Raw genomic sequence first — 22,275 nt, 5'->3', positions numbered from 1 at the left:
ATTTGTTTCTATACATGCCAATCATGTCGCCTAAAGAGGGTTTAATAATATAAAAACAATTTCAAGACAAAGACAGGTGGAGATGGAAGTGTGGCAGTAAACATGCTGCTTTTCCATTGATGGAAATGTGTTTCAGGCATGTGGAAAGCTTACACCCAACCCATGTTGATACAATGTGATTAGTTTATTATAGATTCCAATAAGCTTGGATATTTGCTTCCATGTTGTAGTAGCACGAGTCCAGATCTGTCCAGAGTGCTTTTTGTGAGATGCGGTGTGGGTGAATGACAGCACGGCCAAAGTATTCCAGGGAGAGCCAGAATGGCCAGAAATATGCCACACGGGAGTGGATCGGCGAGCGCAATAAAAAGGGGAATTATGGGTAGATGAATGATGGTACTCATCTTTCCATTTTGTTTCCATAGGATGGTGGTGTGTGTGTGCGTGCCTGTCACAGAATGTGTGTGTGTGCCCCTCGTCTGTCCTTCTCTGATCCCTGTGCTTATTAACACAGTAACCCGAGGCCAGGATGAAAGACTCTCCCGTAGAGAAAGGAGCTTCCGCTGTATGGGTGAGTTGTCACTGGACTCCCTCTCCCTTGCTTTCTTTAGGGGCCTTTACATAGAAGTCGATGTTTCCAAAATAACAAGTATAGGTTACAATACAATCATTTAGGTATAAATTAGATTGACATAGTTTCAAATCCTGAGGAAAATCAATTACAACTGAATTACAAGTCAAATGGACTTAGGCTAAAGGTTTGCACCAAACATGTGTAGAGGTTTCCTACTCACCCAAGGTCAGGGATAATTAACTAATGGGCTGCACCAGTCTGATTGAAAGGTGATCTTGTAGACCTGGTACCGCAGAGGATGTGGCCACATCTCTCAGAGGAGGGCAGAATCTAACTTCAGTGGACCCTACTCTACTCTAACCCTGTAAGTCGTACCATTGTGCCAACAAAATCTCTATTCATAAAAATACTTCATAGTCATACAGTTAGGGCTGTGACGGTCATGGAATTTTGGATGACGGTTATTAGTCAGCAAAATGACCGCGGTCACCGTAATAACCGTTAAAATAGCAACAATAACAAAAGCAGCACAAAAATGACAACCGTACATCTCAGACAGAGGGACCAGTCAAATAGTGAAACAAGAAGCTCCTGATGAAATACCAGGAGACAGAGTGTAAAGCGACTACAACAATCTAAACAGGAGATTTAACATAATTAGTGTGTTTCCACCTGCATTGACAGTCTCATAAGTCCTGGGGCTGTTGGTTGTATTACCTCAGAGGCTTCTGGTACAGAGAGGGCTGCGTCCCAAATGGCACCCTGTTTCCTTTATAGTGCACTTATTTTGACAATGACCCATAGGGCTCTGGTCAAAAGAAGTGCACTATATAAGAAATAGGGTGCCATTTGGGACCTAACCAGGGTAACCTAAGAGAGGAGAGTGCTGGGCAGCTTTTCTGAAGCTCGAGCTTGAACTTACTGACTTCAGAGGAAAGAGGAACCTGGATGGAAGGGCATTTTCCTCTACCTCACTTCAGAATGTAAACACTTGATCAGTCTGCAGACGCACAGGTGCCTTATAGGCTACCCTTTTCACACTACTGAGCTGAGCCGAGCCGTACTGCTCTGGCCTGCTTACGCATCCAACATACCTGCTGGAATTGTGCTGAAAAGGACAATGTGAATCAGGGAATCAGATCCAGCACAGTACGGTTTGATTCAAGTCGGCACAATAGTATTGGAAAGTGTAGCTTATTAGTCAAGACCCAATACAGTGCCGACTCCCAAGTGCTCCCCTATCACTTTCACACACAACACTCTGTTCCTCCTCATGGTTAACACATTAGCCTTAATGTTGGGGGGAGTGACTCTGAACTTACAATGGCTAGCCCCAAGTCGTTGTATTTTTTTATTGTGCTTTATGTAATTTTCCTCATGACTCCTGCATGCTTTGTTGACTATGAACTTGCTTGTTTACCAAACCGTGGGACAGACTCTGACTCTCTATTAGTTACAGGGACTCTTGGCCTCCCATCCAATTCTAACCATCTCTCGCCATTTTTCTATTCATGTTACCTGATGAAATTACTGTACAATATGATCTTGTTGCCATCTAATGCACATTCAAATGTCATAAATCAACATTGCAGAGCTCTCCCTGTCCTCTGTCGTGCCCTGCTTGTATTACTACTGATAATATCTGGAAATGTGCATGTACATCCTGGCCCATTTAATGTTGCTAGCGCCAATTCTGATGTTCTCTGATATCTGCTTCACTGATTTCAGCTCTTGTAAAAGCCTGGGCTTTCTGCATGTTAACACTAGAAGCTTATTACCTAAAATTGTTCAATTGAAAGTGTGGGTTAACAGCTCCAATCCAGATGCGTTGGTCATTACTGAGACGAGGTTAAGAAAGAGTGTTTTGAACACTGATGTTAACCTTTCAGGTTATAATCTTTTTCTGCAAGACAGATCTTCCAAAGGTGGTGGAGGGGCAATCTTTACCAAGGAACACCTTCAGTGCTTGGTTGTCTCCACCAAGTCTGTCCCCAAACAATTGGATTTTCTGGTTTTAAGCATTAAACTTTCAAATAGCTCTTTGTTGACTGTTGCTGGGTGTTATTGTCTATCATCAGCACCGGCCTGTACCCTAAATGCCCTATGCTCTCTCCTGGCCCCTTACACCAAGTCTGACTTTGTCCTGCTAGGTGACCTAAACTGTGAAATGCTTAAATCACCTGAAAAAGTCCTAAAGCAATGGGACTCCCTAAATATTTCTCAGATTATTACCAATCCCACAAGGTATGACTCCAAAACACTAAAAAAGCCTACTCTCCTTGATGTTATCCTCACAAATAATCCTGATAGGTATCAGTCTGATGTTTTAGTTAATGACCTTAGTGATCACTGTTTAACAGCCTGTGTTCGTAATGTCTGCTCAGTGAAATGACATGTCCTGATTGGCCATAGACGCTTGCTAAAAAACTTTAATGAGCAAGCCTTCCTTCATGACCTGGCCTCTGTAAATTGGTATAGAATCAGCTTGAAGATGCTTGGACCTTCTTTTTTGATGTTTTCAGAGGTATTGTTAACAAACACAACCCCAAAAGAAACAGGTTCAGCTGCTGGTTCGACCGTGATCTGGCAGAGATAATCCACCTCAAGAATTCCATTTGGCGAAACGCTCGGCACACGCATACTCAGGCTGACTGGCTCTACTTCAGGCAAAAGAGAAATAAGTGCACTCAGGCTATCCGGGAAGGCCAAAGTTACTTCAAGGAGCAGTTGTATCTCTGTGGGTCTAACCCCAAGAAGTTCTGGAAAATGGTAAAAGACCTGGAGAATAAACACTCCGCATGTCTCTTAATGTTGATGATGTAGTTATTACTGACAAGGAGCACATGGCTGAGCTCTTTAATCAGCACTTCATTATGTCAGAATTCCTATTTGACTCAGCCATGTCTCCTTGCCCGTCCAACATCTCAACTCCCACCCCTTCTAATGCGACTAGCCCTGATGCTCCTCCCTCCTTTTCCCCTGCCCGCTACAAAGTTTCTCCCTGCAGACGGTCACTGAGTCCAAGGTGCTAAAGGAGCTCGTTAAACTTGACCCCCCCAAAATATCTGGGTCAGATGGTTTAGACCCTTTCTTCTTTAATAGCGCTCAAATATATTTTGTTTTTAGATACTTTGAGCAATTGATTGAGGTTTGCCTGGAGAGTGGAAGATGGACAGGGTTTGCATTTTTGGAAACGGATACTATTTGAACTCAGGTCTGGGATTTGAGGTTGGTGGTGGGTGAGACCCCTCTGGGACAAAATGTGCCTTCTATTTGGAATTTAGCAGTGCCTGCCTTGGCAACCTCTATTCTGTGTAATACAGCAGATATTTAGGTTGAGGATAAGATGAATGCTACATTATGTACGGGCTAGGTCTCTGTTGATGCTACAGACATTCCGTTATGTCGTAGGTCTGTGTTGGTGTTTGACTGAGACATATTTTGAGACTAACTGCCTTTGCTGAGCGGTGAGGAGAACGGAGGTTAGCGGGTAGCGGTCAGTTCTGCCAGCCCTTTCATAATCACACAGGAATGATGCACATCCCAGTCAAACCCACTGCACCAGGGTAAAAGAGTTATTGCCGTAGTGCTGTTTCCTGAACCTCTGCCCAAAAGATGATTTAGATACATCACAGGCCTGGGAGCCAACGGAAGAGTCCTTGGACAGTTTTTTAAACAAACACACGTCTACGTATCTACGTCTCCATTCCGTATCTATAAAACTGAGGAATTCAAATTCTGAAAAAATGAAACAGGCAAGAAAAATAAAAACTTCCTCTCACCAAATTATGACATTTCCAAGTCCAACATGGTAAGTAGTCTAGGTCGTTTTCCACGAAGACTTCTTGGATGAGGTGAAGTACAATTACTGTGTGAAGATTTATATTAAGTTAATAGGATCTGGCGCTTTGTTTTACAATAGGCGAAGGCTCCTTAGCTCGGGCAGGAATAAGCATTAACTTCAGAATCTTTTAAAAAGCATTTTATTCACTTAATACATAGGGTGGTTTTAAAATTGTAATATGGATACATTAAAATTGTACAATCCATACAGGAATTATTTTTCATAGAATTCCTAAATACACACATTCATTTACAATGTGATTATATGCTGTCACATAAGCAAAAAAATAACAGAACCGAGTTCAAGAATTAGTCTGATTCAATCATAAAGCAGACATTAGTTCAGGACAAATAGACCATATAATATCCCAATGTAGTATTCTCTATAAACCTGTTTGGAAGGTTCTGGATGCAGGTAAATCTAACTAGTGTTGTGTAAGTGTGGTTCATACAGTTCAAGATTGTGTCCGAAATAGAACCCTATTCCCTATATAGAGCGCTACTTTAGACCAGCTTGGTCAAAAGTAGTGCACTATATAGGCAATAGGGAGCCATTTGGGACACAAACCAAATGTCTCTGCAAGTCATTCCCAGACTAAACATGAATAAAATAAGTATTCTCATGCAATTACGGATGAGAAATATTATATTCTGATTAGATATACTGTAAAGGCATCTGTGTCACTCCTGCCACAAATATAGGACATAGGTATGGCCACCCAAAACTACATTTCCCAAACACATTCTGGCACTCAGATAGGGCTGGGCGGTATACCGTATTTTACTTAATACCGGTATTGATGCACTTACCAGTTTGAGTATTTACTTTACCTTCTATAACGGTATTTCTATGGTTTGGTTTGTTAACTCCGGCTCGTATAATTTGTGATAGTTTACTCCATTTTCTACTTGAGTTGTCTCTCTCCATCTGCTGCATGCCGCTAACCACACTAAGCCAAGCCCCATCACTTAAGAGAGCAGTTGCTTGACATGCTGCTTTCCACAAGCGTTCTATACACTATTAGTTTGTGTATCTTACTGTCTGCAAACTACTACCTACTAGTTTTTATTTTCTTAGCAAGGTGTTGCTAAAATAATTTGTGTTAGTTGCTAACGGTATCTTATCAGAGAAGAATAGGTCGAAGCATGAATATGTTGGCTAGCTAGCTACATTAAGTTAGAAAACATGTAATGTAACATTTAATTAGGATCACCTGGAAACACTGACCAACACTTGGGTTCCTAGCCTGTCAAAAATAATTCCTCTGATTTATTCATTCGTCATGTCAAACAATGTATTCAAGGTGCTGCCCACTATATTCCAACTATAGAATTAGAATAATCATTACATTTCCATCACTCCAACAGTTCACCAATTAACTGGGCCTATATTTTTTTCCCATATCATCCTGCATGGCACAGTGTGGAAATTATAATAAAAGCGCAGGAAATATAGAAATGAATCAAAATGCATTTTGTTTGGAGTTGGATTGAACAGTATAAATGGAGAAAGAGAATTCTGCAAAAACCATTTGTACAGGGTTTAAGCCTCTTTAATTTCAGATTTCAATGGAAACACCCATATGACTCATTGTATTCTTTAATATAAAACACTTTTCCTTTTGTATTTTTTTCCCCACATAGGGATGAATCAAGAAAAGCTGAAGCTAAGCTATAGCGTTGAGATTACTAATATCATCTGTCTGAGTGGCAGATGGGCTGTGACCAAACGGGCTATTAGAACAACTAGAAAGAAAACAGCAGTGTTCGTTCGTTTAGTTCCTTTTTCATAACACACACAATAGAAAGCCACCCCCCGGTGCCTGCCAATCTGTTTGATTTATAAACCCTTCAAAAACACGCCGAAGGTTTGGAGTCCATGTCAATAAAAGTAGTAAAACTTAATTCCAAAAACTTGGCAACTTACTTTTGAACAAAATAGGTTTGTGGACAAAAGAGAGACTCATTATGTGGGACTGAGTGGTGAAAGAGAATACAAGACGACGTGGGCTGATAAGACTATAAAAAACAGAGCTGTTAGGAGAGTGAGCACTGGAGGATGACAAAGGTTGCATGATCACACAGGGCAGATACACCGGAGAATCAGCTCTGCAGCCAACACACACTAGTTGTGCTTGCCTTGCTATGAGGAACAAAGTGCTAAGGGAGAGAAAATAGGGGGAATCTACAAAGAGGGGAGGGCAAAGAACATTTGTAAAGAAACGTGATTGAGAACAGGTGATAAAAAAATTATCCTTGCTAAATAAGCATAATACCCCCATGTGCTATTGATGGTATTGTGTTTTTTCCTCACTATTCATTACCAAATCATACACTCATTAATTTTCTCCATTCCTGTCAGTGGACAGAGACAGACAGAATGAAACACAGGGAAGACGACTTATAAATAGCATTATAGCCATGACACCAGGAAGTGTGCAAACAGCAATGTCCCTATAAATGATCACAGCCAGGAAGCTTAGGGTGCTGGTCAGGAGCAGCCTTGCTTCACACCACACCTCAGGGGCTGATGGGGGAAATAGTCTGAATACCATAGCCTTCATAGTCCTCTTCAAAGGACATCAGCCACTAGTGTTTGGTAGGGTGTCTTTCAAGTGTGTGTGTGTGTATGTGATTTTTGTATATGTATGTGTTGTCTACACCAGGGAGCAGTAGCCCCCACAGCTACCCCCTGCAGCCTGGTCTTGCCTGCCCAGCTGGACTCCTCGGCCCTGCGTCTCGCTCTCCCACAGTCCCGGGGTCTGGATGATCTTCTCAACCAGCTCCTCAAATGCACACTGCACCCCATCTCGCGTCTTCGCACTGGCCTCTGGCCCACACGAGAGAGAGATAGAGACAGAAAAAGAGTGTGAGAGGAGAAAGAAAGGATACAGACAACTGCCAGTGACTGGCTGCTTCTTCATCTCATCTAGCTACTGAACTCCACAGCTGCAGCCGCAACGCAAGACGCTGAAAATATACTGAAACCAGAATGTGTAATTTTCTTGAAGATTCTTTGTGTGCCTCCCCTGTGCATAGGGCCCAACAACACCATTTACCCGTGACTATATTCATGACAGAGCACAGACTCTTAACGCTTAATTAGAAATGTGCTCCCCTGTGCTATAATTGGATAATTTCAACATCAGGAAGTTATTTTAGCTAAAATAAAATAAAAATTAAAAGTTTGCGGTTACTTAAATAGCCGTAAACTCTTGATTGGTAGAACTTATTTCTGTTCTGATTGCTGAATGGAATAGCAAAGACATGGACAAATAGTTTATACACTAGTTTGTTGTCTTACTTGTTGGGAAAGTGGTCAACATTATTGTTTCTTAAAGTGGAGAGAAAACAAGTAGTTGACGCGGTTACTAAAACAGCCGTATCTCCGGATTGGTAGAAAGTATCTCTGTTCTGATTCATTATTTATTCCAATGTTGGTCTCAATGCTCTTTAACACATAGCGTGTGTGGTTATCATATGAAAATGATCTAAAACATACAATACTAAATGCAGGCAAAAGCATGGTAAATGTACACTAATTTCAAAAGTCATTAAATTGCTTTGTTCAAATAAATCCTGAAAAAGTGTCCACAAGAGCAGAGGGTTTAGCCATGAATCAATGTTAGACAGAGGACAAAAAAAGAGAGAGTTAAAAATAGAACTAGGCAAACATTTCAATACAAGTATGAGAGATATCCAAAAAGCAGATTCTCCTGCATAACGGTCTACGATAACTCATGCCCCGGGTCAGTCCGAGAGGGGAGAAGAGAGGGGAATCTTCTCAGCTCCTGGCTTACCTATAAACAGCATGGAATGTTTTCTTGCAAACTTCAGGCCTTCATTCCTGTCTAGTTCGTGGTTTTCCTAAAACAAAGAATAGTCATCTTTTATGAGGTCTGTCCGGCATATCTGTCAGCTATAGGGAATATGACTGGGCTGGGAATACAGGAAACATAGTAGTCCAGTCAGTCCCACAGACAAAGACTAGTACTACACAGTACTGTAAATGATGACCCTGTAGTAATAACTTGAGTAGACAACAACAACCAAGGACAAATAATGGTAGAAGAAGAGCATGACATGAATACAGCAGGGGCAGCAGGATACATTTCAATGTAATTACATGTTTAAAAGAAGACAAACTTATGGAACTAAACCCAGAGAAAACAGTTGGTGGAACATGTGAACATTTTTAAAAACACTGATGTGGGCCACATGGGCTTGGGCCGTGTTAAAATATGATGAGGACATGCACACTAAGACCTCTTCTCTCAGTTCAGTTTAATGGGACACAACTGGATGGGGGAGGTAATATTATTAACAATACATTCCAGCTGAAATTGGTAACACACCCATGTAGTAACAATGTTATTAGTGATGCACCGATATGAATTTTGGCCGATACCGATAGCCGATATTTTCCTTGCCCAAAAAACCCTGATACCGATATATATTTTCTTCCAGCCTTCTAAGCATTCTAGTACAGTTAAATAGTTAACACACACACATGGATGCAGCGGTCTAAGGCACTGCATCTCAGTGCAAGAGGCGTCACTATAGTCCCTGGTTTGAATCCAGGCTGTATCACATCCTGCTCGTGATTGGGAGTCCCATAGGGCGACGCACAATTGGCCCAGCGTCATTCGGGCTGTCATAGTAAATAAATAAAATAAAATAAACAAGCAATGATTACACTTGTATTTCATATGGCACAACAATTTATCGATACATATGCTATAATGCTGGCAAGGTTGTCTCGCGCACCAACAGTGCTGGTCATTTAAAAAAATGCAAACAATGTAGTTCTTCCCCAAAAACATAGCAACACGACATAATCTGTTTCAGTAGCTATAGTTAGCTAGCTAACTATACATGTAGGTGTCATCTAAAATAACCATATTTTATAAGACAGTTATTATTTGATTAATGGTGGTCGGACCCATCTATGTGAAGCGAGCCACAATAAGGATTAGCCACAATAGTGGACTTTGCGGTTAGCCTTTAAAATAAAAGTATGGCATAATTCTACTATTTGTATTCATTTGCATTACTGTCAATGGCATACTTTTATTTTGAAGGCAATCCACAAAAGTCCACTATTGGGCCTAATCCTTGTGGCTAGCTTCACAACACATAACGCGGTCCGGTCGAGCATCACTAGCCAGATGAAGTTAGCTGGCCGTTTATAACCTTAGCTTTGGGCAACAGGGTTAAGTAGCTGGATAGCTATTTATTTTCATGAACTGAAGTTCAATTTCAATAGGCGAACAACAAGTGGCCACCTAGCTAATACTTTGTCACAAGGAATTGCTAAGAATAATGAAAATGACTGCAGTTTCTACTGGTCATTGTTTTCAGGCTGGTTGTATTGGTGCTAGCTATATACTAAGCTAAAGCTAGCTGCCCAAGAAGTTGCGGTCGAACAAATTATGCTTTATTACCAACGCAGTATTGTAAACACATCATTTCTGGCCAGTGTTTGCAGACTTTTTTGTACAGTTGACAGTGCTACTGTATCTTTTTTGACACGCAAAGACCCAAACGGTGTTCCATAGTATGTATGTCGTGAAGCTTATAGCAGTGACGCTATTACTGTGTAACTCCGGTAGGGCAACATCTGAAAAATAGCACACTTGGTAGTGTGTACCGGTGCTTGACCAGTCAGCGGAAGCCAACATTACCCACGACAGATAACGGTTGAATGTCAAGGGCAAGGAATTCCATTATCTTGGCTTTAATGGATTTCACCTATGAGTGGTCTCGCTGAAATTTTCTTACTCTTTCAAATGACTGCTCGATCCACACAGCAGACATTCTGAGCTAGGTTAAGAAAAAATGTACGTGGCGTCATTACGTCATGTACCAACGTTATATATGTATGCACGGTAGCGTTGACATCGGCTTTTAACATCGGGCCGATACCGATTTTGACATTTTTAGCTAATATTGGCCGATATGTTCACCGATATATCGTGCATTCCTAGTTGTTATTGTAGTATTTACTGGATTACTACACAGGTATAAAATAAAAACTTAATGTAAAGTGTTACCCTCATACTTAAATAGAAAACATTCCACAAATTGTATAATGTATGAAATAAAGTATGTGTTGTCATTCTGAGGACGGAATCCCTTGTTACCTGTAAATTATAAACTAACACATTTCTCCCTGATTCCAGACAACTCTGATCTGACAAACTGTATACTTAACAAAAATATAAAAATACATGTAATGTGTTGTTCCTATTTTTCCATGAGCTGAAATAAAAACTTCCAGAAATGTTTCATATGCACAAAAAGCTTATTTCGCTCAAATTCTGTACACAAATTAATTTACCTCCATGTTAGTGAGCGTTTATCCTTTGCTAAGATAATCAAAATGGATTAAACAGCATGATCATAACACAGGTGCACCTTGTGCTGGTGACAACAAAATGCCACTCTAAAAGGTGCAGTTTTGCCACACAACACAATGCCACAGCTGTCTCAAGTTGAGGGAGTGTGCAATTGGCATGCTGACTGCAGTAATGTCCAACAGAGGTATGGCCAGAGAATTTAATGTTCATTTCTCTACCATAAACCGAATCCAATGTAGTTTTAGAGAATTGTACGTGTATCCAAGCCAGGGGTCTTGAGGAATATTTCTGCCTGTAAAATAAAGCCCTTTTGTGGGGAAAAACTCATTCTGATTGGCTCGGCCTGGCTTGGATGGGCCTATGAGTGGGCCTATGCCCTCGCAGGCCGACCCATGGCCTGCCCAGTCATGTGAAATCCATAGACGAGGGCCTAATTTATTTATTTCAATTGACTGATTTCCTTCTATGAAGTGTAACTGTAAAATATTTTAAATTGTTACGTTTAAATCCACACACACACAAAAGTATTCACCCCCCTTGGCATTTTTCCTATTTTGCTGCCTTACAACCTGGAATTAAAATAGATTTTTTGGGGGGTTTGGATCACTTGATTTACACAATATGCCTACCACTTTGAAGATGCAAAATATTTTTTTGTGAAACAAACAAGAAATAAGACAAAAAACCTGAAAACTTGAGCGTGCATAACCCAGGTTATGGGTTATAACTATTCACCCCCCCCCCATAGACAATACTTTGTAGAGCCACCTTTTGCAGCAATTACAGCTGCAAATCTCTTGGGATAAGTCTCTATAAGCTTGACACATCTAGCCACTGGGATTTTTGCCCATTCTTCAAGGCAAAACTGTTTCAGCTCCTTCAAGTTAGATGGGTTCCTTCTGGTGTACAGCAATCTTTAAGTCATACCATAGATTCTCAATTGGATTGAGGGCTGGGCTTTGACTAGGCCATAAACTACTCGAGTGTTGCTTGAGCTGTATGCTTAGGGTCATTGTCCTGCTGGAAGGTGAACCTCCGTAATAGTCTCACATCTCTGGAACACTGAAACAGGTTTCCCTCAAGAATCTCCCTGTATTTAGCTCCATCCATCATTCCTTCAATTCTGACCAGTTTCCCATTCCCTGCCTACGAAAAACATCCCCACAGCATGATGCTGCCACCACCATGCTTCACTGTGTGGATGTTGTTCTTGGGGTGATGAGAGGTGTGGGTGTTGGGTTTGTGCCAGACATAGCGTTTTCCTTGATGGCCAAAAAGCTACATTTTAGTCTCATCTGACCAGAGTGCCTTCTTCCATATGTCTGGGGAGTCTTCCACATGCCTTTTGGCGAACACCAAACGTGTTTCCTTATTTTCTTCTTCAAGCAATGGCTTTTTTTCTAGACACTCTTCCGTAAAGCCCAGCTCTGTGAAGCGTACGGCTTAAAGTGGTCCTATGGGCAGATACTCCGCTCTCCGCTGTGGAGCTTTGCAGTTCCTTCAGGGTTATCTTTGGTCTCTTTTTTGCCTCTCCGATTAATGCCCCCCTTGCCTGGTCTGTGCGTTTTGGTGGGCGGCCCTCTCTTGGCAGGTTTGTTGTGGTGCTACATTCATTCAATTGTTTAATAACGGATTTAATGGTGCTCCGTGGGATGTTCAAAGTTTTTTATATTTTTTATAATCCAAACCTGATCTGTACTTCTCCACAACTTTGTCCCTGACCTGTTTGGAGAGCTGCCGAGTGTGGTTGCAGACTCTGGTGCCTTTCAGAACAGGTGTATATATATACACACTGAGATCATGTGACACTTAGATTGCACACAGGTGGACTTTATTTAATTCATTATGCGACTTCTGAAGGTAATTGGTTGTACCAGATCTTATTTAGGGGGTTCATAGCAAGGGGGTGAATACATATGCACGGACCATTTAAAAAACAAAACAAAAAAATGTCATATCACCAATTTGAACTATTTTCTTTATGTCCATTACATGAAATCCAAATAAAAATCAATTTAAAATACAGGTTGTAATGCAACAAAATAGGAAAAACGCCAAGGGGGTGAATACTTTGGCAAGGCACTGTATACACACACACAGACTCACACAGACTCACACAGACTCACACAGACTCACACAGACTCACACAGACTCACACAGACTCACACAGACTCACACAGACTCACACAGACTCACCTTATCAATTTTATTCCCAACCAGCATCTTGACGAGGTCATTCCTTGTACAGTACGTCTCCAGCTCATTGAGCCAGTTGTCCAGCTTGGTGAAAGTATCCCGTCGTGTTACGTCATACACTGAGGGAGATAAGAGATGCTCGGTCAGCAGTCACCAGAAGGCTGCAGGACATACTGTCACTGAGGGGGGCCATTGGACCTTTCAAACCATGTTCCACAATAACCCGACATATAAAAACACCAGAATCTGCTGGCACCGCCATAACTGTTGGAGAACGAACAGCTGACTGAAGACGGGCTGGCCAATTACTGTCATCCAATTAGCGTTCCCCATAATTTCATGACCGTCACAGCCCTACCTGACCTGTGTATCAACATAGTGAGTTACAACACTGGTCCTGGTCTTAACCTGTCTGGGACTAGAGTGCCGCTAGCGAAATCTGACTCCATGTCAGGGAAATTGCTGTAGAATGGGTTCTGCTCCACTTAGAGACAAAATTTCAACTCCTATAGAAACTATAGACTGTTTTCTATCCAATAATAATAATAATATGCATATTGTACGATCAAGAATTTTGTAGGAAGCCGTTTCAAAAATTACACGATTACCATAAACAGCGCCCCCAGCCTTAACAGGTTAATAGGAACTGAAATGATGAGGTAGGGTTGCAAAATCCCAGTAACTTTACCCAAATTCCAGTTTTTCAGAAATCCTGGTTGGAGGATTCCTAGATTTCCTGCTAACATGCCCTCCTGATACCGGGAATTTTCAAACATGATTTCTGGAAAACCTGGGCATTGTGCAACTCTATGATGAAGAAAAAGATACCTACTTTCATTTCGAATAGGAGATCTACTTCACCCGTGGTGTTAACCACTATATCATAGCCTCCACACATCGTGTGCTTTGGAGGATGTCTCCTTTAGTGTTAAGAGTAGTAAAGTCTGTTCCAGAGAGTAAGGAAGAGGACAGGATGAAAATCCATCACTGTCTTTATGGTGGCTGTCCGGACCGACAGTGGCGGACTGCGTCTAAAGCGAAGTTGTTTGCTCACCCAGGATGACTCCCTGAGCGCCCCGGTAGTAACTAGGCGTCAGGGTTCGGAAACGCTCCTGGCCAGCCGTGTCCTGCAAAACACAACCATTACAGCTCTTGAGTCTGGACCATAACAGCTCTGGGCACATCAAAACACAACCATAACCCTCTCAGCTATCATGCTCTGGACACATGGGGAGGAAGATATGGTGGTGTGACTAGGACAGAAGCATAACAAGTGATGCATGACCAGGACTAAAGCATAAAGATACATTTGACTGCCATTTATCATTGATGGTTGGTCCTCAGAATGCTGTACATGATCGCTATCTTGTGGACATTTAGTGAACAACATTTTAAGCGGAAGGAATGGGAATTCAGCAATGTGATATTTATTTTACTAAACCTTAAAAAACACACATACCTAGGAGGTAGAACTGTCAACAACAATACAATTGAATGTGCGTCCCAAAACAGCTCCTTACCAGTCTGAATTTCTAAGTTCAGAAGAATACATACCCATATTGCCAACTTTGCCTTGTTCCCATCCACTGAAATGGTCTTCACTTTGAAATCAACGCCTGCATGAACACACACAAAATATCACAGATGATTCATCACACAAGTCATATACGCCAAGAATATGAATCAAGAAGAAGTATGATGATATGTGATTCATTTCAAATGAATGGTCAAAAACATTCATAGGCCTACATACCACACAATATGTGTGTGAACTAAAACTAACCCTTCCACTAGTCAAGACAGGGTTTCAGCCTTGTGCACTTAAATTATGATGCGAGTCCTGATTTAAAACTACACAGGGAATATGTGGTTTAATATGTAAAAATCAAACAAATACAGCAGCTTTCAATTTAAAAAAAACTCCACATGTGACATCGCTCAGAAGTGTAATGATTCATTCTTTAAAATCCCCTCCGTTCGGCACGAGAAATACATTTACATAAAATAACAGCGCTGTGCTCGTCACACTCAATGAGTAAATCTCTTCTATGGCTTCTTTCAGAGCACATAGCATGAAGCGTTTGGCTGGACGTAGTTTTAGCACACACTGAAAGATTTATCAAGAAAAACATATCATTTGGATGGAGTTGTTTCTGTCTGGACCAGGCCCCAGACAAGATCCAAAACAGAGAGGGGGGGGGACATCAGCCTCCCATTTTCCTACACTCCACGACCCAGGAGGTTGTCAATCATGGCCCCTCGTTCTTCTCTGAGCCCAGCAGGGTTGCTCCACTTCTGTCGCCAGTCGCGTAGCGCACCGAGCAACTGACAATTTACACTAAACAGTCCTGCCGGCCTACAGGCCGTGGTGTTTAGCACACACTACAGCAGTTCACCAAGTGCCATGATGCAGCATCTGATTGATATATCATCAACCCAACAATAACTCACCATACTATATACATTTTACTCACACAGCATATTGTAAAATATACTGTGTCCGTAAAATGTATGTAGTGTATAAGCTGGAAGTAGATGCCTAAGTGTTGTTGTCCATTAGTTTACTCCAATTAGGGGAGGGTTAAAATAAAGGAAATTATAAAAAAATATATATATATATGAAAGAAAAGCATATTTGTCCATTAAAATAACATAACATTTATCAGAAATACAGTTTAGACATTGATAATGTTCTAAATTACCATTTTAGCTGGAACCAACAGATTTTTTAAATGGAATATCTACATAGGCGTACAGAGGTCCATTATCAGCAACCATCACTCCTGTGTTCCAATGGCACGTTGTGTTAGCTAATCCAAGTTTATTATTTTAAAAGGCTAATTGATCATTAGAAAAACCTTTTGCAATTATGCTAGCACAGCTGAAAACTGTCGTGCTGATTAAAGAAGCAATAAAACTGTCCCTCTTTGGACTAGTTGTGTATCTGGAGCATCAGCATTTGTGGGTTCAATTACAGGCTCAAAATGGCCAGAAACAAGGAACTTTCTTCTGAAACTCGTCAGTCTATTCTTGTTCTGAGAAATGAAGGCTATTCCATGCGAGAAATTGCCAAGAAACTGAAGATCTCGTACAACGCTGTGTACTACTCCCTTCACAGAACAGCGCAAACTGGCTCTAACCAGAATAGAAAGAGGAGTGGGAGGCCCCGGTGCACAACTGAGCAAGAGGACAAGTACTTTAGAATGCCTAGTTTGAGAAACAGACGCCTCACAAGTCCTCAATTGGCAGCTTTATTATATAGTACCCGCAAAACACCAGTCTCAACGTCAACAGTGAAGAGGAGACTCCGAGATGCTGGCCATCTAGGCAAGTTCACAACAATGTTTCTGTAGCACTCATGTAATTGGTTTGCAAAACAAATGCCCACTGGATTGATGCAAAAATCATATCATCATTCTGACAGGTAGGCATTGGCTACTTTGAAGTTAACATTCCAATTGAGAAGGTTAATGGGAAAGCCTTTCCATCTCTACCAGAAGGATATCATTAGCACCACACACATACACAGATAGGGGATTTCCTGTGCCGTTTCAGAAAGTTGCAAGAAAATATAAGTCACTGATGTATTTTGTTCTTGTCTTATGATTAACTTGACAAATTAATGCATTTCTAATCAATTCTAATAGATTTAGTTGATTTTCAAGTGAGTTCAATAAAAAAAATTATATTGTTGAATTCCGTTTTAATGTCTGGATTCTGTCTGCAATGCAGATTTTATATGGCCCTAAACATAGTGAACAGCCGCCAAAAGCGCCAAGTCAGTAGCAGTGCCAAGTATTTTCCCCAGGTTAATAGATTACAGACAAACATTGTCTGAGGTTCTGCTTTTAGGCTATTTATGAGATATTCATCTGAATTTCTCATCACCATAGTAGTTGTTGAATAATAGGGAGGTAGTTGTATTTGGTTGGCTCTATTTAATGTCCAAGGGGCAAAACAAACCATGTGTTCCAATACAGACTTATTTAACATGCTGCTACAAAATTAGAGCAACTCTCAAGTAAGATGTCTACAGAGACCTCGGAATGTTTATGCCAATATGACAGATTGACACGTTTATAGTGAACTGTTGGGTTTCGACACCCACCATCTCTGATTGTTTTGAAATAGTTTATTTTGTTAGATAAGATTAGCATCCCTGCAACATTATTTTGATTAAATATAATTTGATCTAAGAAATTAAGCTAATTGATGGCACTTTAATTTGATTGTCCATTTTAATTTATAGAATTCATAATTACAAATAATTTATAGACTGCAATTTCACACCAAGAATCACAACCAGATATAATAACAATTGACAAAAACATGATAATTTCAAACCTTACATTTGTATACGATCACGTGTCTCTCTATTATTCGTGGGAATACTTGGGAACAGATTTCCAAAATTAAAATAACTGGTGTTTGGGGGGGGAATAAAACCACCAGTTTTTTTTTAGATACATTTTTAGATAGTTTAGGATGATTTGCATTTGAAACAGTGGAAAACAAAACCAAAGCACGGATTACTATCATACCTAGTCCAGAGACTGCTTACAGCACAGGTGTCAAACTCATTCCATGGAGGGCCGAGTGTCTGCGGGTTTTCGCTCCACCCTTGTACTTGATTGATGAATTAACATCACTAATTAGTTAGGAACTCCCCACACCTGGTTGTCTAGGGCTTTATTGAAAGGAAAGACCAAAAACCTGCAGACACAAGGCCCTCCGTGGAATGAGTTTGACACCCCTGGCTTACAGGGTAAGGAAACTAATATCATTTTTTTGGGGGGGGGGTGAAATATCCCTATAACGTTGGGGGGTTGTTAAAAAACAACCTGGAACAGCACCATCTAGTGGTCAGAAACTGGTAATGACGTAGCCTGAGATAAACATTTCAACTTCAATGACTCATTTCTCTGAACAGGGGAAAAAAACATCACCAAATTCACTGGTTATACATTACATAGGAGGAAGAAACAATACTGTGAGCCGAAGCTCCATACTACTTGTCAGACATAGAGAACTGATACCATATATTTGTTGTTGGGGTGGGATTGGTGTGGGGAGATCGTTGGTGGCTTTTGACAACTTATTTAGATTCCTCATGTCTAACTCTTGGTCCAAATCGGATGTTAGGTACTATATTTATCGGATATTATATGAATCCTCTAAATTAAAATGGCCAAGTTGGGTGCAATCAATTAGCTTAATTTCTCAGAGATCAAATTATATTTCATAAAAGTAATGTTGCAGGAATGCTAATCTTATCTAAACTACAGAAGTGATTTTAGAACAATCAGATGGCAAGTGTCATGCTTGATGAAATGACATGGAACGACCCTGTTGCTTTATACCACAGCTGTCAACGGCAGAGAGGTTTTCACTCCTCGCTTGTACTTGAATGATGAATTAAGGTCACTAATTAGCAAGGAACTCCCCACACCTGGTTGTCTAGGGCTTAATTGAAAGGAAAAAATAAAACCTGCAGACACTAAGCTCTCGATGAAATGAGTTGGACACCCCTGCTTTATAACAATAGAGGCAGGAATAAGCACGAATTGAGTGGTTTTCAGCAACAAATCACAAGGGACTTGTGTCAATGTGGGGAGTAGCGTAGCTAGACTTCTATGGGGACATCTGTTTGGCAAATTTATTAAGTTGGCCAAGTAAAATAGGAGTGAGGCATGCCTACCTCTCTGGGAATCCACAGGCATGTTTGGTTGTTTCAACAAAGACTACATTGTGCAGTCAGAATAACTTCAGAGAAATCACATTATAGTTCAAAAAAACAATTGTTTTTATGTCACCCCACCCCAGTAGTAATCAATAGCGCTATGAATATTTTTGCCTGTCCTGCACTTCTTCCACTAAGTCACTTCTGACTGTTAACCATCTGAAGGCTACCTGAAAATAATAATAGGGGTGTCTTTGAAGAGTCTAATGTTTAAATACATTTTGCTACTCTGATATAATTTCCAGATACGTGAAGGAAAGAAAGAATTATCCTTTTCCCAAACCATGTATTTCACCATCAAATGAATTACTCATTCACTGTAGACCGGGTCGTATCTCAAAATAATTTTGTTGAATTTAGAGAGTATTACATTTCAAATAGTTGTGATATTATCTATGCTTTTGGTTCAGAATACTAGTTAGTGAGTATATATATATATTATATGTTTTTTATTTAACTTTTAGGCAACCCAACTTATTTTTTCTTCATACAGTAAGAAATTACTTACCTATTGTTGCTGCTAATTCCGGGTCAAATGTGTCATCTGTGAATCTTAAGAGAAGACTGCAAAAAAAGAAACAAAAGACATTAACAGGGAACTTGATGAAACCTTACCATGTCTCTTCTATGGCCGATACTTAGAAAACATTTCATTTGACATGTGAGTCAACACTTATACAGAGTTTTTAGCGTAGGCCTACATAACACATTTGAAATGAGGGCAAACACCACAAAGTCAAATAGCCAAGGGAACTTTTACTGGTATTGTACAGAGTCTGTGTTTGGTTTCCAATTTGCCTAGATATCGCTAAATGAAAATCAGCCCTGCCCTGGGGAGCTAAATGGAGTTGTTGTTGTGTCCCCCCCCCCCCCCAGGTCTATTTATTGCAAAATGATTGGACATGAGAACAATGGCCTACATATTCAACACAACAACAACCAGACATCAGATTACATCACTACTTGCTGCATGGTCAGAGGGTCAGTGTTCAGTTGTGAGTCACTAATCAAGTGCTAGGAACTGAATCACAGGGCTAATGATGTAGCTAATCCTTCTTATTTCCAGTCAACCCAAACACAGAAAATAGCCTAATGCTCAAATATTCTTATTCAACCATACTCTAATTTCCTTCATCCATATTCATAAGAAATTGCTTCATCAGATAGAATGTCAGAACAATGACTGATCATTGTTTTATGTCTCAGTAGCCTGATACCTCAGTAGCAATGCGGTTAGCCTAAATAATAGCACAATAGCAGTGCAACAGGCCAATTTGTCTGGTAGAATGAAATCTCTTCTCTGCTAGGGATATTTCTAATGATTTGAAGACCTAGGCAGAGGGGAGGAAATAGAGAATGAGATCATTAGTGAAACACTAGCCTTGGCCTACATTGCTCATACCAATAGTTAGACTTACTGTATCCTCATCAAGAAATGGCATGTTAACTTAACATTATTTTACAAAAAAACGAAGAGGACTGTTTACTGAAATCATAGAATTTCATTGTCTGATAGGCAGTAAACCCTCCCTCACCAGTAAGGTGGAAGGAATATCTAGTTTCACTCTACCGTTGGGTCGTTTCTTTAATTAAACAAATTTATTTAATTATTTCGAGAAAATTAAGGCTGTCTGGTCTGGACCAAAGGCATTGAATGAAAATGACATCTGACTACTGGGTGCAGTAGTAATCACGTGCCATCTCCTCATTGGTTTTTAGGAGCATATACCAATGTGGGTAATTGAAAAATGAACTGAGGTCCACACCCCAGTCCAGTTGGTAGTGCAGTTTAAAGTTGGTTGCCAACCTCCAAAGAAGAAGCCTGAAGGAGAGATTACTAGAAACGAACTCAGTTTATCTGTAGATTAATTGTCGGGAGTAGAGGACCTTCTGCATTTCAGGTAAAATAACAACCCAATGTTTACATCCCCGGACAAATTAGCTAGCAACAAGCAAGCTAGCTAGCTAAATTGCCATACATGTTTCTCGACCTGTCCCCAAATTAATATATTTGGTTCAGAGTTTTGATATTTCAACCTGCGTGTCCTGATCGCATCTGGTGTGGGTGGACAAAATCAACATGCGCGCGCGGTCTGGTCAGCATGTTAGAATCATTGGATGAAGGCATCTTCTGTAGGGGGGAGTTTTAAGATCCTCATCTTTCATTATAGCAAGATGAAAAAAGGGTTGAATTGATACACACCATTTTGGTCTCACATGGCCATATCTCCATGTTACAGTGCTTGTTTATGGAAAACAGATGGAAGACGAGACGACCACCTGTGCTAATTAACTATCTTGCATGCTCTTAACACCTGTGTGTAAGCGTAACTCAGGAAGTGTAGTTTCAGTGGCTGGAGGCACCCAGAGATGTATGGATCTGTGCAAAACCGCTACAGTAAGTATCTTTTTAATTTTAAGGATTATTTCTCGCTGAGCCATATCGCAAGCTATGATTAATGAGGTTTCTAAACATAAAAAAAACTATATCGGGATTGTAGATCACATGAGGCAGTCGTGGGCGAAGCTAATGGCTGAGAGCTGTAGGGAGAGTTTTCAAGAACTAACATTACTCAGACATACCAGAATTCTTTCTAGCAGTCTAAGAGCCAGAGATATACACAGCTTGGTAACTACAATATACTCCATGTTGGCACCAACCAGTGCATAATAATAACATTCTACTTTGAATTTTTCTTGGAACATATGGTGCCAACATAGCATCCATTAACATTGTTCTCAGTTGAGTTTGCCAAACTTTTTAGCCATGCTATGGCATTGGTCTTGACATAAGCATTTGTATCACTCACTCAGGACACATAGCTAAACTCTGCTGTCACGAGGCAGGGTTTATCACTTCGCTGACACTTCTAATAAGTGGAATCACTTACTGATGTGACTACTGAAGGTAGATCAATGCATTTGCTTTGGCAAACTGTGTGAAAATATGTAATTACAGCCACCCTAATTGTTCTCCACTTAAACACAACGTTCCACGCAGCAAGCTAGCGTCAGCTAGCTAACATTGTTAGCTAGCTGATGTGGCATAGCAACCAACTGTTACCTTAGCCTGTTCGCTGTGGTCCCCTAATATACATGAGTTTTTGCTTTGTTGACAAGTTCTGCTTAACTGACAATATTGACATTTAATTATTGGGCATGTTTTTAAACGAGACAACAATAGCTCCTAGCTAATCGTCCCAGCTAACAGTTAGCTGAGTGAAGTTGTTGTAGAGCTAACGTCAGTTGGTTACTGTAGCTTTCTTACCTGGACTTCCCAACGCCACTTTCTCCAATTATTAATATTTTCAGTGTTGTCAAAACGTCGTCTTCCATCTTCCTATCCTATGTATAGTTTCAATTCAACGGGTAGCTGTAAAATACAACCCAAAAGTGTTGTTTGTCAGCCGGGGAGCTGAATGATAAGACAACCAACACTTTCTCGCACTTCCGGTTTCCTTGGTAGACTTCCGGTACAATGTTGAGCGAGTTCTCTTCTTTTCAAAGTTACGTATCAAACTGCTTTTCTTAACAATATAGTTGATTAACAGGCAAAATGTGAC

General features: G+C 40.5%; 1 protein-coding gene across 1 annotated transcript; it reads right to left on the bottom strand.

Annotated features, from left to right (window-relative positions):
- Window positions 1-4,541: 4,541 nt before the first annotated feature.
- On the bottom strand, window positions 4,542-22,199 carry LOC129859476 (ras-related protein Rab-18-like). The gene is made up of 7 exons (XM_055929314.1): window positions 21,981-22,199; window positions 19,221-19,276; window positions 14,527-14,588; window positions 14,027-14,099; window positions 12,973-13,091; window positions 8,218-8,284; window positions 4,542-7,247 (listed from the first exon to the last, which is right to left on the bottom strand). Exons 1-7 carry the CDS (start codon window positions 22,046-22,048, stop codon window positions 7,075-7,077), a joined length of 618 nt encoding a protein of 205 aa, XP_055785289.1. The 5' UTR covers window positions 22,049-22,199; the 3' UTR covers window positions 4,542-7,074.
- Window positions 22,200-22,275: the final 76 nt, after the last annotated feature.

The sequence above is a fragment of the Salvelinus fontinalis genome, chromosome 7, assembly GCF_029448725.1.
Source record: "Salvelinus fontinalis isolate EN_2023a chromosome 7, ASM2944872v1, whole genome shotgun sequence".
Lineage (NCBI taxonomy): Eukaryota > Metazoa > Chordata > Actinopteri > Salmoniformes > Salmonidae > Salvelinus > Salvelinus fontinalis.
Note: the sequence above shows the minus strand (reverse complement) of the source record. Positions and strands in the feature narration are given on the sequence as shown.

Excerpts from the sequence above, each read along its gene's own strand:
- LOC129859476 (XM_055929314.1), bottom strand. The coding sequence starts at position 22,048 with ATGGAAGACGACGTTTTGACAACACTGAAAATATTAATAATTGGAGAA. Across the intron at positions 13,092-14,026 it reads CGCTCAGGGAGTCATCCTGG|TGTATGACGTAACACGACGG; the intron begins GTGAGCAAACAA and ends TATCTCCCTCAG. Across the intron at positions 8,285-12,972 it reads TTGGGAATAAAATTGATAAG|GAAAACCACGAACTAGACAG; the intron begins GTGAGTCTGTGT and ends TCTTTGTTTTAG.